Here is a 10,868-nt window from a genome sequence, read left to right on the forward strand (position 1 = left end):
GACTCAATGGCACATAACAACAACAACAACTATTAAGTTTGACATTGATCTAGAAGAAAATTTAGACTTTATTAAGAAGATAATTCATGAGCCAATTTAGTTTTTACTGGCCAGTGTTCCTGGAGAAGGATGGAGACTCTGAAACATACGATGCCTCGCTCAACCCAGATGTCAGGGAAGACGAGGCTTGTGCCCAGCAGAAGCATGCTGTGGACAGGTCATTTGACAAAGTAAATTAGGAAAAAAGACTTGAGTTCCATGTTCATTATAAGAAACCTTGTAGAAAATTAAAGAAACTCAATAAAAGATAATGTTTGAAGAAGCCTCAGTTCAACCTCTCACCTTGACATGTGAATATATTTTTTACACAGAGGTTGGCTGAAGATATACTACTAAAGTTGTTGCTCATTGCCATCAATCTAGTTCAGGCTCATGGTGATCCCCACGTTTACATAGCAGAACTGTTCCATAGAGGGTTTATTTGGGATTGGCTTTTTTTTTTTTTGCTTTTTTTCCCTCTACTAGTTTATTTAAAAAATTCCAATACAAACGTGAACAAATTCATTCCGTTTCCCTCACACCCCCCCCTATCAAATTGTACAACCCAATGATTCATTCCCCCTTCCCCTGCATAGCCACATCCCTCTGCCTTTCCCAACCCTTCTGGATCCTTATATACATTCTACAATAACAGTTTTATACAATATTTATCCTTGTGGGACTGAGTTAGTTCACTCAACATAATGCTCTCCAGTCCCTCCCAAGTTAGGTAATAATTTACAAAGTTATTGCTCCTGTGTGCTGCATAGCATTCCATTGTGTGAATGTACCATAATTTCTCAATCCATTCATTTGTGGTTGGATATTTGGGCTGTTTCCATGTTCTTGTGATGGTGAATAATGCTGCTATGAACACTGGTGTATAAATCTCAGTTTGTGCCTCAGTTCTCATATCCTCAGGGTATATTCCAAGTAGTGGAATAGCTGGGTCCTATGTTCAGCTTTTTGAGGAAGCACCAAACTTCCTTCCAGAATGTTTGCACCATTTTACAATCCCAGCAATAATGCATGAGTTCCTTTCTTGCCACATCCTCTCCAACATCTATTACTTGCTGTCCTGTTAAATTTTGCCACTCTTACTGGAGTGAGATGGTACCTCATTGTGATTTTGATTTGCATTTCTCTCATTGCCAGTGATTTGGAGCATTTCTTCATGCGTCTGTTTGCCATCTGAATATCTTCTTCTATGAAAATTGTTTCCATGTCTTTTGCCCATTTTGTAATTGTGTTATCACTCTGTGACCTATCAAAAGCAGGTCTGTTTTCCAATATGTCTCAGGATTAATTCAAATCATCAAGCTTTTGGCTGTTGATCGTTTAACTGTCCATGTGCAGCAGTAGCTGTTCTTATGTGCCATTGAGTCACCCATGACTCATAGTGACCATATATACAATAGCTCTGAACCCTGCCCTATCCTGAGCCAGTCTCACTGACTCCCGCACACCTAATCCCATTGTCCCAATTACAGTGTCAATATGTCTCATCCTGAGTCTTCCTCTCTTGCGCTGTCCCTCTACCCTTCCGAGCATAAGTCCTTCTTCAAAGACTGGTCCCTCCAAGACGAGTGCCCAAAGTATGTGAGATGGAGCTTCCAAATCGTTATTTATTCTCCTGGCAGTCCAAAGTGTATTCAAGACTCTTTCCCAGCACCACAACTCAGAGGCATTGATTCTTCTTCTGTCATCCCTTCTCATCACCCATCTCTCTGATGCATAGTAAGTAACTGCAAAGACCATGGCTTGGACAAGCCATGAAGTAATAGTAGTAGTAGTAGTAGTAGTACACTGGTGAAATTCTTTAATGGCTTTACTTTGTGATGACCACTGCTTTTAGGATAAATACAAACTTTTCCCCCAAGAACCTACGTGATCTGACCTTTACTAATTCTTGTATCACCTTCCACCATGCTCCTTTTACTCTATTTCAAACAGAATGGCCTTCCTTCAATTCCTCACTCACTCATTGCCTTCAAGTCAAAATCAACTCATAGCTGACCCTCTATTGAGTGTCTAAAGTTGTAAATTAAACTGGAGGAGATTGCCTATAAGGAACTTGTACACTGAATGAGAATTGAGAGCTCATGAGCTCTTCTTTATTTCATTCAATGGCTACATGGTGGCCTAAGGGCAATAAACTGCACTGCAATCCCGAAGGCATGAGGTTCGAATCCACCAGCTGCTCTGTGGGAGAAAGATGGGCTATCAACTGCCACACGATTAACCACCTCTGAAAATTCACTGGAGGGCCAGCGATGGGTTGGCTCCAATTCGATGGTACACAACAAAAACAACAACATGTATGTGTTAAGTATGAACTCATTTCCCCCCATGGGTATTCATTTCCTCTAGTAGTGGAGGTATTAACTCTGGATACTATAGGGTGTTTCAATCCCTCCAAAGCACACTATTTTAAAAAAAGAAAATGTTACCTGTAACTCCCTGCTGTATTTTCGCACGTGGCTCCGTTTTGGCAGCTGAAGGGCGTCCCGGAATAAATTACACATTCATCAACATCAACTGAGCAGAGTGGACCCTGTGTTCATAGAAAGAATAAGAGTCATTTGCCAGGTGTCACAGTAGTAGCAAGTAGGGGTCAATATGAGGTATGTTTAAGGATTTGCATGTTGGCAGTAATAAGTCTTCAGTAAAACCAAATATCATAATACTAGTTTTACTTAGATTGGCCTAAAAGAAGCAGAGATTTTCCCCAAGATCACATCAGTTACCCAAAGAGAATCCTTATACAAACTAATCTTCATTTCATTCTGGCACTGAGCTTGGAAAAGCTTTTGTAAGAAATTAAAAGGAAATGTGCATGCTGGGAACATTTCCACCATTATTAAAGAGGGGCAAGAAAATTGCCATAGTTATATCAAGATTTGTTTAGCACTTTGCAATGCTGAGCTGTTTAAATTAATGCTAACAAAAATACGCTGCCCTCCCATGTAATTATCCAATAAAGTCAACCCTTTCTTAAGATGGCTTTAGTATTGTGAGTTATATAATCATACTTGCCATTGTTTTGGTTTTGGCAGGCAAGGTGGAATTAATTTTGCTTAGGAAGGCCACTGAATCCCAGACACTTTGGATGGAGAATTAAATGTATCTGAAGGACTCCACAAAAGCCGCAGCTGCTGACTCATTGCCATTTTTTAACCTCAGATCAAGTGACTCACCTGCCACTGTGATGGACAGATACAAAAGAAGGAATCGTGCAGGTTGAGGCAGGTTCCCCCGTTTTGGCAGGGATTGCTGCTGCAAACCTTCTTGTCAACTGTCTGCAACAAAGACGGGCACAGAGCAGTCAGGAGCAGTGGTACCTGCAGTGACTGATTCCATTCTACTCCTAAGACACAGAGGGAGTTCTTCCTCCAGACTTCACAGCAATTACACTCTTCACATCAGCTCTCTGATGTGAAATTTTAAAAGTGTTTCATGTTGTTGTTGTTAATTGCCATTAACCTCTCAGCCTTCAACTTTTTAAGTATTAAATAGTTCAGGGAAAGAAGATAAACCAGGAATAATGACTGTGGAGTCTTACTCCAACACCAGTTCTGCCTCATGGTCATCCCAGGAGTAAAACTACCACCTAGGGTTTTCAAGGCTGTGACCTTTTAGAAACGTCCCCCTTCCTCCCTCCCCCCCCCCCCACAGGGTACCTTTCTATGTCCTACCAACCTTTTGGAAAGCAGTCAAGTGTGTAAGAAGCACTTAGCCATTTAGGTCAAGGGAGAAGAGTTTCACTTTACTTTTCAAAAAAACTCTGTTTAATTAGTGGACAAGTTTTCAGGGGCAGAAATAAAAACAACCTTTGCTCATGCTCAAAGAAAAGAATATGAAAAGTCTAATTTCCTTCTCCATTATTCTTTGGTGGCTCTGGATAAGCGTTTGAAATCTGATCATCTTTCAGTGCCAACCCCTCCTCCCAGAGGTCAAGAGGAGTGAACTCTTTTCAATCCTTTTGTTTGAAATGTGGCGTTTAAATACACTCTGGTGCTCACATGACTGCTTTCAGACCAGAGCTGCAAACAGACCTGCCTTTGTCTCAACAACCTGAGGAATCTTACCATATACTCACTACCCCTTCTAATCTTGTAAATTTGGGGGTGGGGTGGTATTTTAATGCTTTTGGGATCAGTGGAAACATCTTTAGGGAGGATCTGAAGTAAGTGATTATGCACAGAAAAATACCCTGTTCATATCATCTAACCTGCGTTGGATTGCCAGTTTTTAAAGAATGCAAATACGTACACATTGCTTAGTATATTTTTGTACAATATTTAGCAGTTATAAATCAGAGAATGGGCAACTGGCTCAGCACCATTTATTTACTGAAAAGTCATCTCCACTGCATGGTAGCACCATTTTTATTATCATTCAAATACCTATACATGTGGGAGGGAGCTCTGGTGGCCTCGTGGAAAAAGAATTGCACTGCCAATCCAAAGGCAGGAGATTCAAATCCATCAGCTGCTCTGTAGGAGAAAGATGGGCAGTCTCTTCCTGTATAATTTATCGTGTCTGAATATTCACTGGAATGTCAGATATGAGTTGGTTCTCACTTGATGACACATAACAATAACAGGACACAGGTGGGAGTGTATTTCTGGTTTCTTTTTGTTCAACTATTCTCTTTATCTGATTTTGTGTCAGCTCCCCAATGGAGAGCTTCTGTTACTCAAAGAACACCATTAAGAAAGTGAACCACAAATTCATTCACTATTTTTACTGCTTTGCAGTACAAAAATAATCAGGAGGAAGCCAATAAGGAATGGCAGGGACTGTGGATCCAAGAGAGTACTTGTTCCAAGGGCATAAAGGCCCTCACATTCATTAATAATTAAAACTATGGGGGGTAGGTAGCACAGTTTGTGGGCTCACTTTGACCATGATCTCCTTGACCTTTGGTAGAATTCATCAAGCACCTTAGGAGATTAAAAGCTAGTGTCTTCTTCTTCGAAGATGGTGCCAAAAGCGAAGAAGGAAGCCCCTGCCCCTCCCAAAACTGAAGCCAAAACAAAGGCATTAAAGGCCAAGAAGGCAGCCCTTAAGAGCGTCCACAGCCAAAAAAAAAAAGAATGTCCGCATGTCACCCACCTTCCTACAGCCTAAGACACTAAGACTCCGAAGGCAGCCCAAATATCCCCAGAAGAGTGCCCCAGGAGAAACAAGCTTGACCACTATGCCATCATCAAATTTCCCCTGACCACTGAGTCAGCTATGAAGAAGATAGAAGATAACAACACACTTGTGTTCATTGTGGATGTCAAGGCCAACAAGCACCAAATTAAACAAGCTGTAAAGAAGCTCTATGACATTGATGTGGCTAAGGTCAACACTTTGATTAGGCCTGATGGAGAGAAGAAGGCCTATGTTTGACTTGCTCCTGATTATGATGCTTTGGATGTTGCCAACAAAATTGGGATCATCTAAACTGAGTCCAGCGAGCTAATTCTAAATGTAAATTTTTCTCACAAAAAAACAAAAGCTAGTGTCTTGCTCCAAAGATTTTATGCCTTGCTTGTTTCCTTTCACTTAAACCCACCAGGTTGAAGGCTGAGGGAGAAATGTATTATCAAGGTCAGGAAAAAATAAGAGACATGCAGAGGACAACACATGGCATTTAACCAAAACTAAGATCAGAGCAGTGATTCTCAACCTGAATGAGCTGGACTGCTATTCAGAATCTTAACTATGGGGATAAATCTGTGCATTTCTTTGGGAGGCTGATCTTGGCTACTATGAAAGACATAAGAGGTCAGCTACCTACAAAAGGCATGTTATTGTTGTTGTTGTAGTTGCAGGAAGCTGTTGTTGTAGGTAGCTGACAAAAGGCATATTAACACTAAAATAACAACTCATCTATGCAGCATGTAATGAAGTTGAGCGCCATTTGCTCTAAGAAACTGTCATGTTTAATTATCAGCAAATGTTTTTAGGAAATTTGAAACATTTTATGATATGCCCCTGGTGACTGAGTTTAATGTTCGAGAATGTGTTTTGCCTTTCAAAAGTTCATCCTGTATGTCACGTTCATTGGCACGTTAGCCTGGGCTCCTAAATCTACTTTAACGCAATGAAAGGGAAGGGACGTATGGACTGCCAAACAGGGTCAAATGACTTCACACTGGTCACTTCATTGCTTTCAGACTCAGATTCCTCATCTGTATCCTGGGAAACTGCGATGAGGACTAAATTATTGTGTAAAACAATTAAAACCCTACATAGTTATTAGTCATTCATTCTTAAAATAAGGATGCTAGTTCTGCCAGTGATACTTGACTATCTTCAGTAAAAGCTGGACATATATAATAGTGATGAGGCTTACCTGCTGTAAGCTTTGGAATTTTCTCTCGAGATCCAGAAGCTAGCATTGGAGGGGAGAGAAAAAGCAGCAATTAGCTAGCTCAAAGGTATTTCATACGTGACATTATAGCCTTGAAATCATTGTCCTAATCCAATGTTCAGGAATCACGCTCGCTCTGCTCTTATTTCCTTTTCTCTCTATAATCATCTCCTCTCCAGGTTTCCTTTCCTTCTTCTCTTATTCAAAGCATAGATTTTTAAAAATGCTAATTTTCAAACAGAGTGCAAACCACACTCCACCAACTGATTCATTGCTTCTCCAGGAATCTTTGTAAATAAGCAGGACACAGACACTTTATCAATTAAGTTGCAGTGAAAGTTTGAGCCAGGCTGACTTACGTAACAAGTCAAGACTCAGCATGTCCAGCCCTCTGCTCAAGACCACCTTTGCCGTCTCTATTAAAGCTACATCATTTAGCCCCAAAGTCCAGAATTAGTGCTGTTAGGTGCCATCAAGTTGACTACAACTTACAGCAATCCTATGAACAACGGATCTGAACCTTGTCCTGTCCTGTGCCATCATCACCACCTCTGATATACTCAAACTCATTGTTATAGTCACCTTGGCAATTCATCTTGTTGAGGGTCTTTCTCTGATCCTCTGTCTTTCCCAAGGACTGGCCACTCCTGACAGTATATCCAAAGTATGAGCCATAACAAGAAAGCCACTTAAATTTCTTACTTAAGGATATGAAGCTAATAGAAACGTTACTGTAAAATCATTACTGTTGAAGTTGAGTTAATGATGTGGCTGTGACTTACCTTGGAATTAAGCTGATGGATTTGACTAGATATATTCTGAGGCACATCAGCTGCAGTCCTTTTTAAATCTGTAATATCATCTTTATTCCTCTGGATCTAATTAAAATTTTAAAAGGAAAATGCTGGTGAAAAAGTATTTTTATAAGAATGGGATTTAACAGCATAATAAAAATCTTGAGCAGTGTTCTATTTTAAGCACCAAGATTTTGCCTATTATTATAAAAACCAAAGCAATGCCATGTAGAATAAGCATCAGACGGAAATAGTCACGACAGAATTTGACTTAACTTAACCTTTTTCAGTTAAAAACATCCATTTATTTTCCCCTGTACGCTTTTTCTCCATAATAATAGCTTAGGGTGTTTGTTAAGAAACCTCGTTTGGGATCTGAATTTTTGGTTTCTAAATCTTGGCTCAGAAATTCACTAGGTGTCCTGAGCAAGTTATTTAACTGCTGCAAAGTTCCTTTATATTTTCTTTAAATGGAATTATAAGAGTTCACCTCATAGGGTCAAATGAGACGATGTACATAAAGTACTCAGCATAGTGTATAGGTCATGCTGCTATTGTTGTTGTGTACCACTGAGTCAGAATTGATACATATCTGACCCTCCAGCAGGTTTTCAGAGGCAGCTAATCACACAGGAGAAGACTGTCCATCTTTCTCCTGCAGAGCAGCTAGTGGATTCAAACTATGTGCCTTTGGGATTGCAGTGCACCTTCTTGACACTAGGCTACCAGACTATGGGTTTGAGTAAGTTCTAAATTATTCTAGCTTCTAACATTACTACCAATACTTTGGCATGATGTAGCAAATACTAAGAACTGAAGTACAGAAACATTCAGTAAGGAAGCACTAGAGGCTCAAAGGTCAAGTTCTCTACAATTAACTAAAAGGTCAGTGGTTAGCACCCACCAGTGACTGGAAATGACCAGCAGTTACACCGAGTGAAAAAAATCTGGTGACCTGCTCCCATAATGATTATAGGCCAGGAAACCCTATGCAACAGTGCTCGTCTGTCATATGGTATTGCTATGCCTCAGAATCAACTCAGTGGAATACAAGGACAACAGTATCACAGAAGAATAACTAGGCCAATGTTCTCCTGACAGAGCAGTTCTAACACCACTGTATGCATCTTCTCTGGATGATGATATGTGTCCTTGTACTTTACATCAGGATTAATCCCTCTACCTTTAAACACTAGATCATTGACCTTTAACAAGGACTAGCATCACCTCCACATTATAGGTTTCAAGAGACAGTTTTACATAGACCTATTCAATTATGTCACTACATAGGACTACATGAATTGACTTCAATATACAAACAGTATATTATATACTTATATATACTATATATACTTATGTATGATATTAATTATTTTATTCTTTATATTTTATATTTCTATGAATTCTATTTCTTAATATGCATAGTTATACATATTTCTACAAAAAGTTTACCTGATGTAAACATTCATTGATGTCTTCATTATTTAATTTAATTTTCCCAAGGGATCCAGTTCTGAATTCAATGTTTTGGGCAGAATCAGTAATAAAAACTAAATTCCCCCTCTCTGTAGCAATTCGAGGCCTATATGTTTCAAACAAGAAAACACATTAGCTAAAGAAAGAGAGAGAGAGGGAGAGGGAACACATATGTCTCTTTAAATCTAAAAATAGAAACAAAGTTTGTCACTAGAGAATTTAGATGTCTTCAGTTTGTTATCAACTCAACTTCATAACTTGTCAATGTCTTAAGTAAGCATTGTCATAGCGAACATTTTTAAATATTTCCCCTGTTTATCTACAATCACAAAGTCTCTGGAGAAGTCTCGTAGTAATTGCATATTTGACTCCATTGTAAAATGATAAGTGAAAGTTTTCTCTGTAAAACATTGACTTCATACATCACTCCAAATATTTTCTCCAGTTTACTTTTAACATCTTTGTTGCCCTCAAGAAAAATTACACCTTAGCTTATCTAGGTCTTTGTGAAACCTAGTGGCTAAGTGCTTGGTGATAACCAAAAGGCTAGTGGCTCGAACCCACCAGCCGACAGAAAACTCTACTGGAGAAGGTGTGAGAAACTATTTCTGTAAAGATTGCAGCCATGGAAACCCAATAAGATAGATCTTCTCACATGGTTATTATGAGTCATAATTGATTCAATAGTGATGTTTTTTTTTTTTTTCTTAATAGTCCATCACAGACACAACCCATGCAACTACTTACTGTTGGAGACCGGAGTTTCTCTTGTGTCTCTGCAGCTCAGTTACTCTGGTTTGACCATCTAACTCAGTAAATGTCCATAAAATAACCAAGCTCCAAAGAAAAGGTGAGGACATGTTCCTCACCGGCCCTCCAAGGTTGCCAGGTCAGGCAGGCAACTTCAACGGATTGAGAATGAAAGACTGGAGAACAGCTAGCCAGGCACATATACTTTGACCTGTGGAGTATCCTGGCCACTGGAGAGTCACTTCTTTGTTATTTGTCTCAGAACACTACTTCCCCCACCCCTGACTTCCCTGAGGGGTGTAAATGATCTTAGATTTTTCAGTACTTTTCAACTTGCTAGAGGTCAAAATCTGCCTTTAAGTGATGATGCACAATTTAATCATTATCTATTTGACCTTTGAAACAGTAATAAGCTGCTTTAAAAATATCCACTAAGACAATACTTGTTTAAGACATTGCCAAGTTACGAAGTTTAACTGCTTTTCTGATCTCTCAAACAGTGAAGAGAACCAGCAAACAAAATAATTTGAACATGAGTTAGGAAGAAAGGGTGGGGAATAATTGTTAAAAAAAAAGTCTTAAGAAAATGAACACATGAGAAAATGCTCAAAATCACTAGCAGTTAGAGAAATGCATATCAAAACAACTAGCATACCATCATACCCCAGCAGCAAGAAAAAAGTTTAACAAGACAGTAAATAATAAATATTGGTGAGGATAAGGAGAGGTGGGAACTCTCATACACTATTTGTGGGATTGTAAAATTGTACAATCACTATGAAAGCAGTGTGGTGGGTCCACTTTGCAAGTAAACCAGTATAAAATAAAGATTTTCTTTAAAAAAAGGTGAAAATAAAAATCCCATTTGGCTAGCTATTGCACAACTAAGAATATCCCCCTTAAGGAATTCAGAGCTAAGATTCAAATGGATATATGTACCCTCAATGAGATGGATTGACATAGTAATTGCAGCAATAGGGTCAAGTATGTGAGATGATTATGATGGCAGAGGATAGGCCAGGGTTCAGATCTACTATTCAGAGGATCACTATGAGTTACACTCAAAGCCATATTAACAACAACAATAACATGTTTATTGCAGATTATTTACAATAGCAAGAAGATGGAAACAGGCCAAATGCCTCTCTAGAAACAAAAGAACAGAGATATTGTGGTACATTTACTCACTGGAATATTATACAGCATTAAAAACAATGAAGAACTCATAAACTACAATACAGCATGGATGAATCTAGAGAACGTTATGCTGAGTGAAATAACTCAGTCATAAAAGGACAAGTAGTTATTTTAACAGCTATTTTGAAAACACAAAAGGAATTGTGGTGGAGGTACAGGGAGAGAAGAAATAGAATATACAGACAATGAACGCTATAAAGGATCAGGAGAAGGGACGGTCAACCTGGGGAAAAAATAGGCAAATG

At 39.0% G+C, this 10,868-nt stretch overlaps 1 protein-coding gene across 1 annotated transcript in view; it reads right to left on the reverse strand.

Moving 5' to 3' along the window:
• The window catches only part of LOC102869221 (cubilin-like), a 396,294-nt gene extending 386,758 nt beyond the window's left edge, over nt 1-9,536 (reverse strand). Inside the window, exons 1-6 of the mRNA XM_006894323.1 lie at nt 9,424-9,536; nt 8,653-8,782; nt 7,189-7,284; nt 6,389-6,427; nt 3,237-3,338; nt 2,490-2,593 (exon numbers count right to left, since the gene is read on the reverse strand). Coding sequence (XP_006894385.1) covers nt 2,490-2,593; nt 3,237-3,338; nt 6,389-6,427; nt 7,189-7,284; nt 8,653-8,782; nt 9,424-9,536 — 584 coding nt within the window. The remainder of the gene's footprint in view (nt 1-2,489; nt 2,594-3,236; nt 3,339-6,388; nt 6,428-7,188; nt 7,285-8,652; nt 8,783-9,423) is intronic.
• Between the last annotated feature and the right edge of the window lie 1,332 nt (nt 9,537-10,868).

The sequence above is a fragment of the Elephantulus edwardii genome, unplaced genomic scaffold (assembly GCF_000299155.1).
Source record: "Elephantulus edwardii isolate Elephantulus edwardi_28Jun2011 unplaced genomic scaffold, EleEdw1.0 scaffold00139, whole genome shotgun sequence".
NCBI classification, from domain to species: domain Eukaryota; kingdom Metazoa; phylum Chordata; class Mammalia; order Macroscelidea; family Macroscelididae; genus Elephantulus; species Elephantulus edwardii.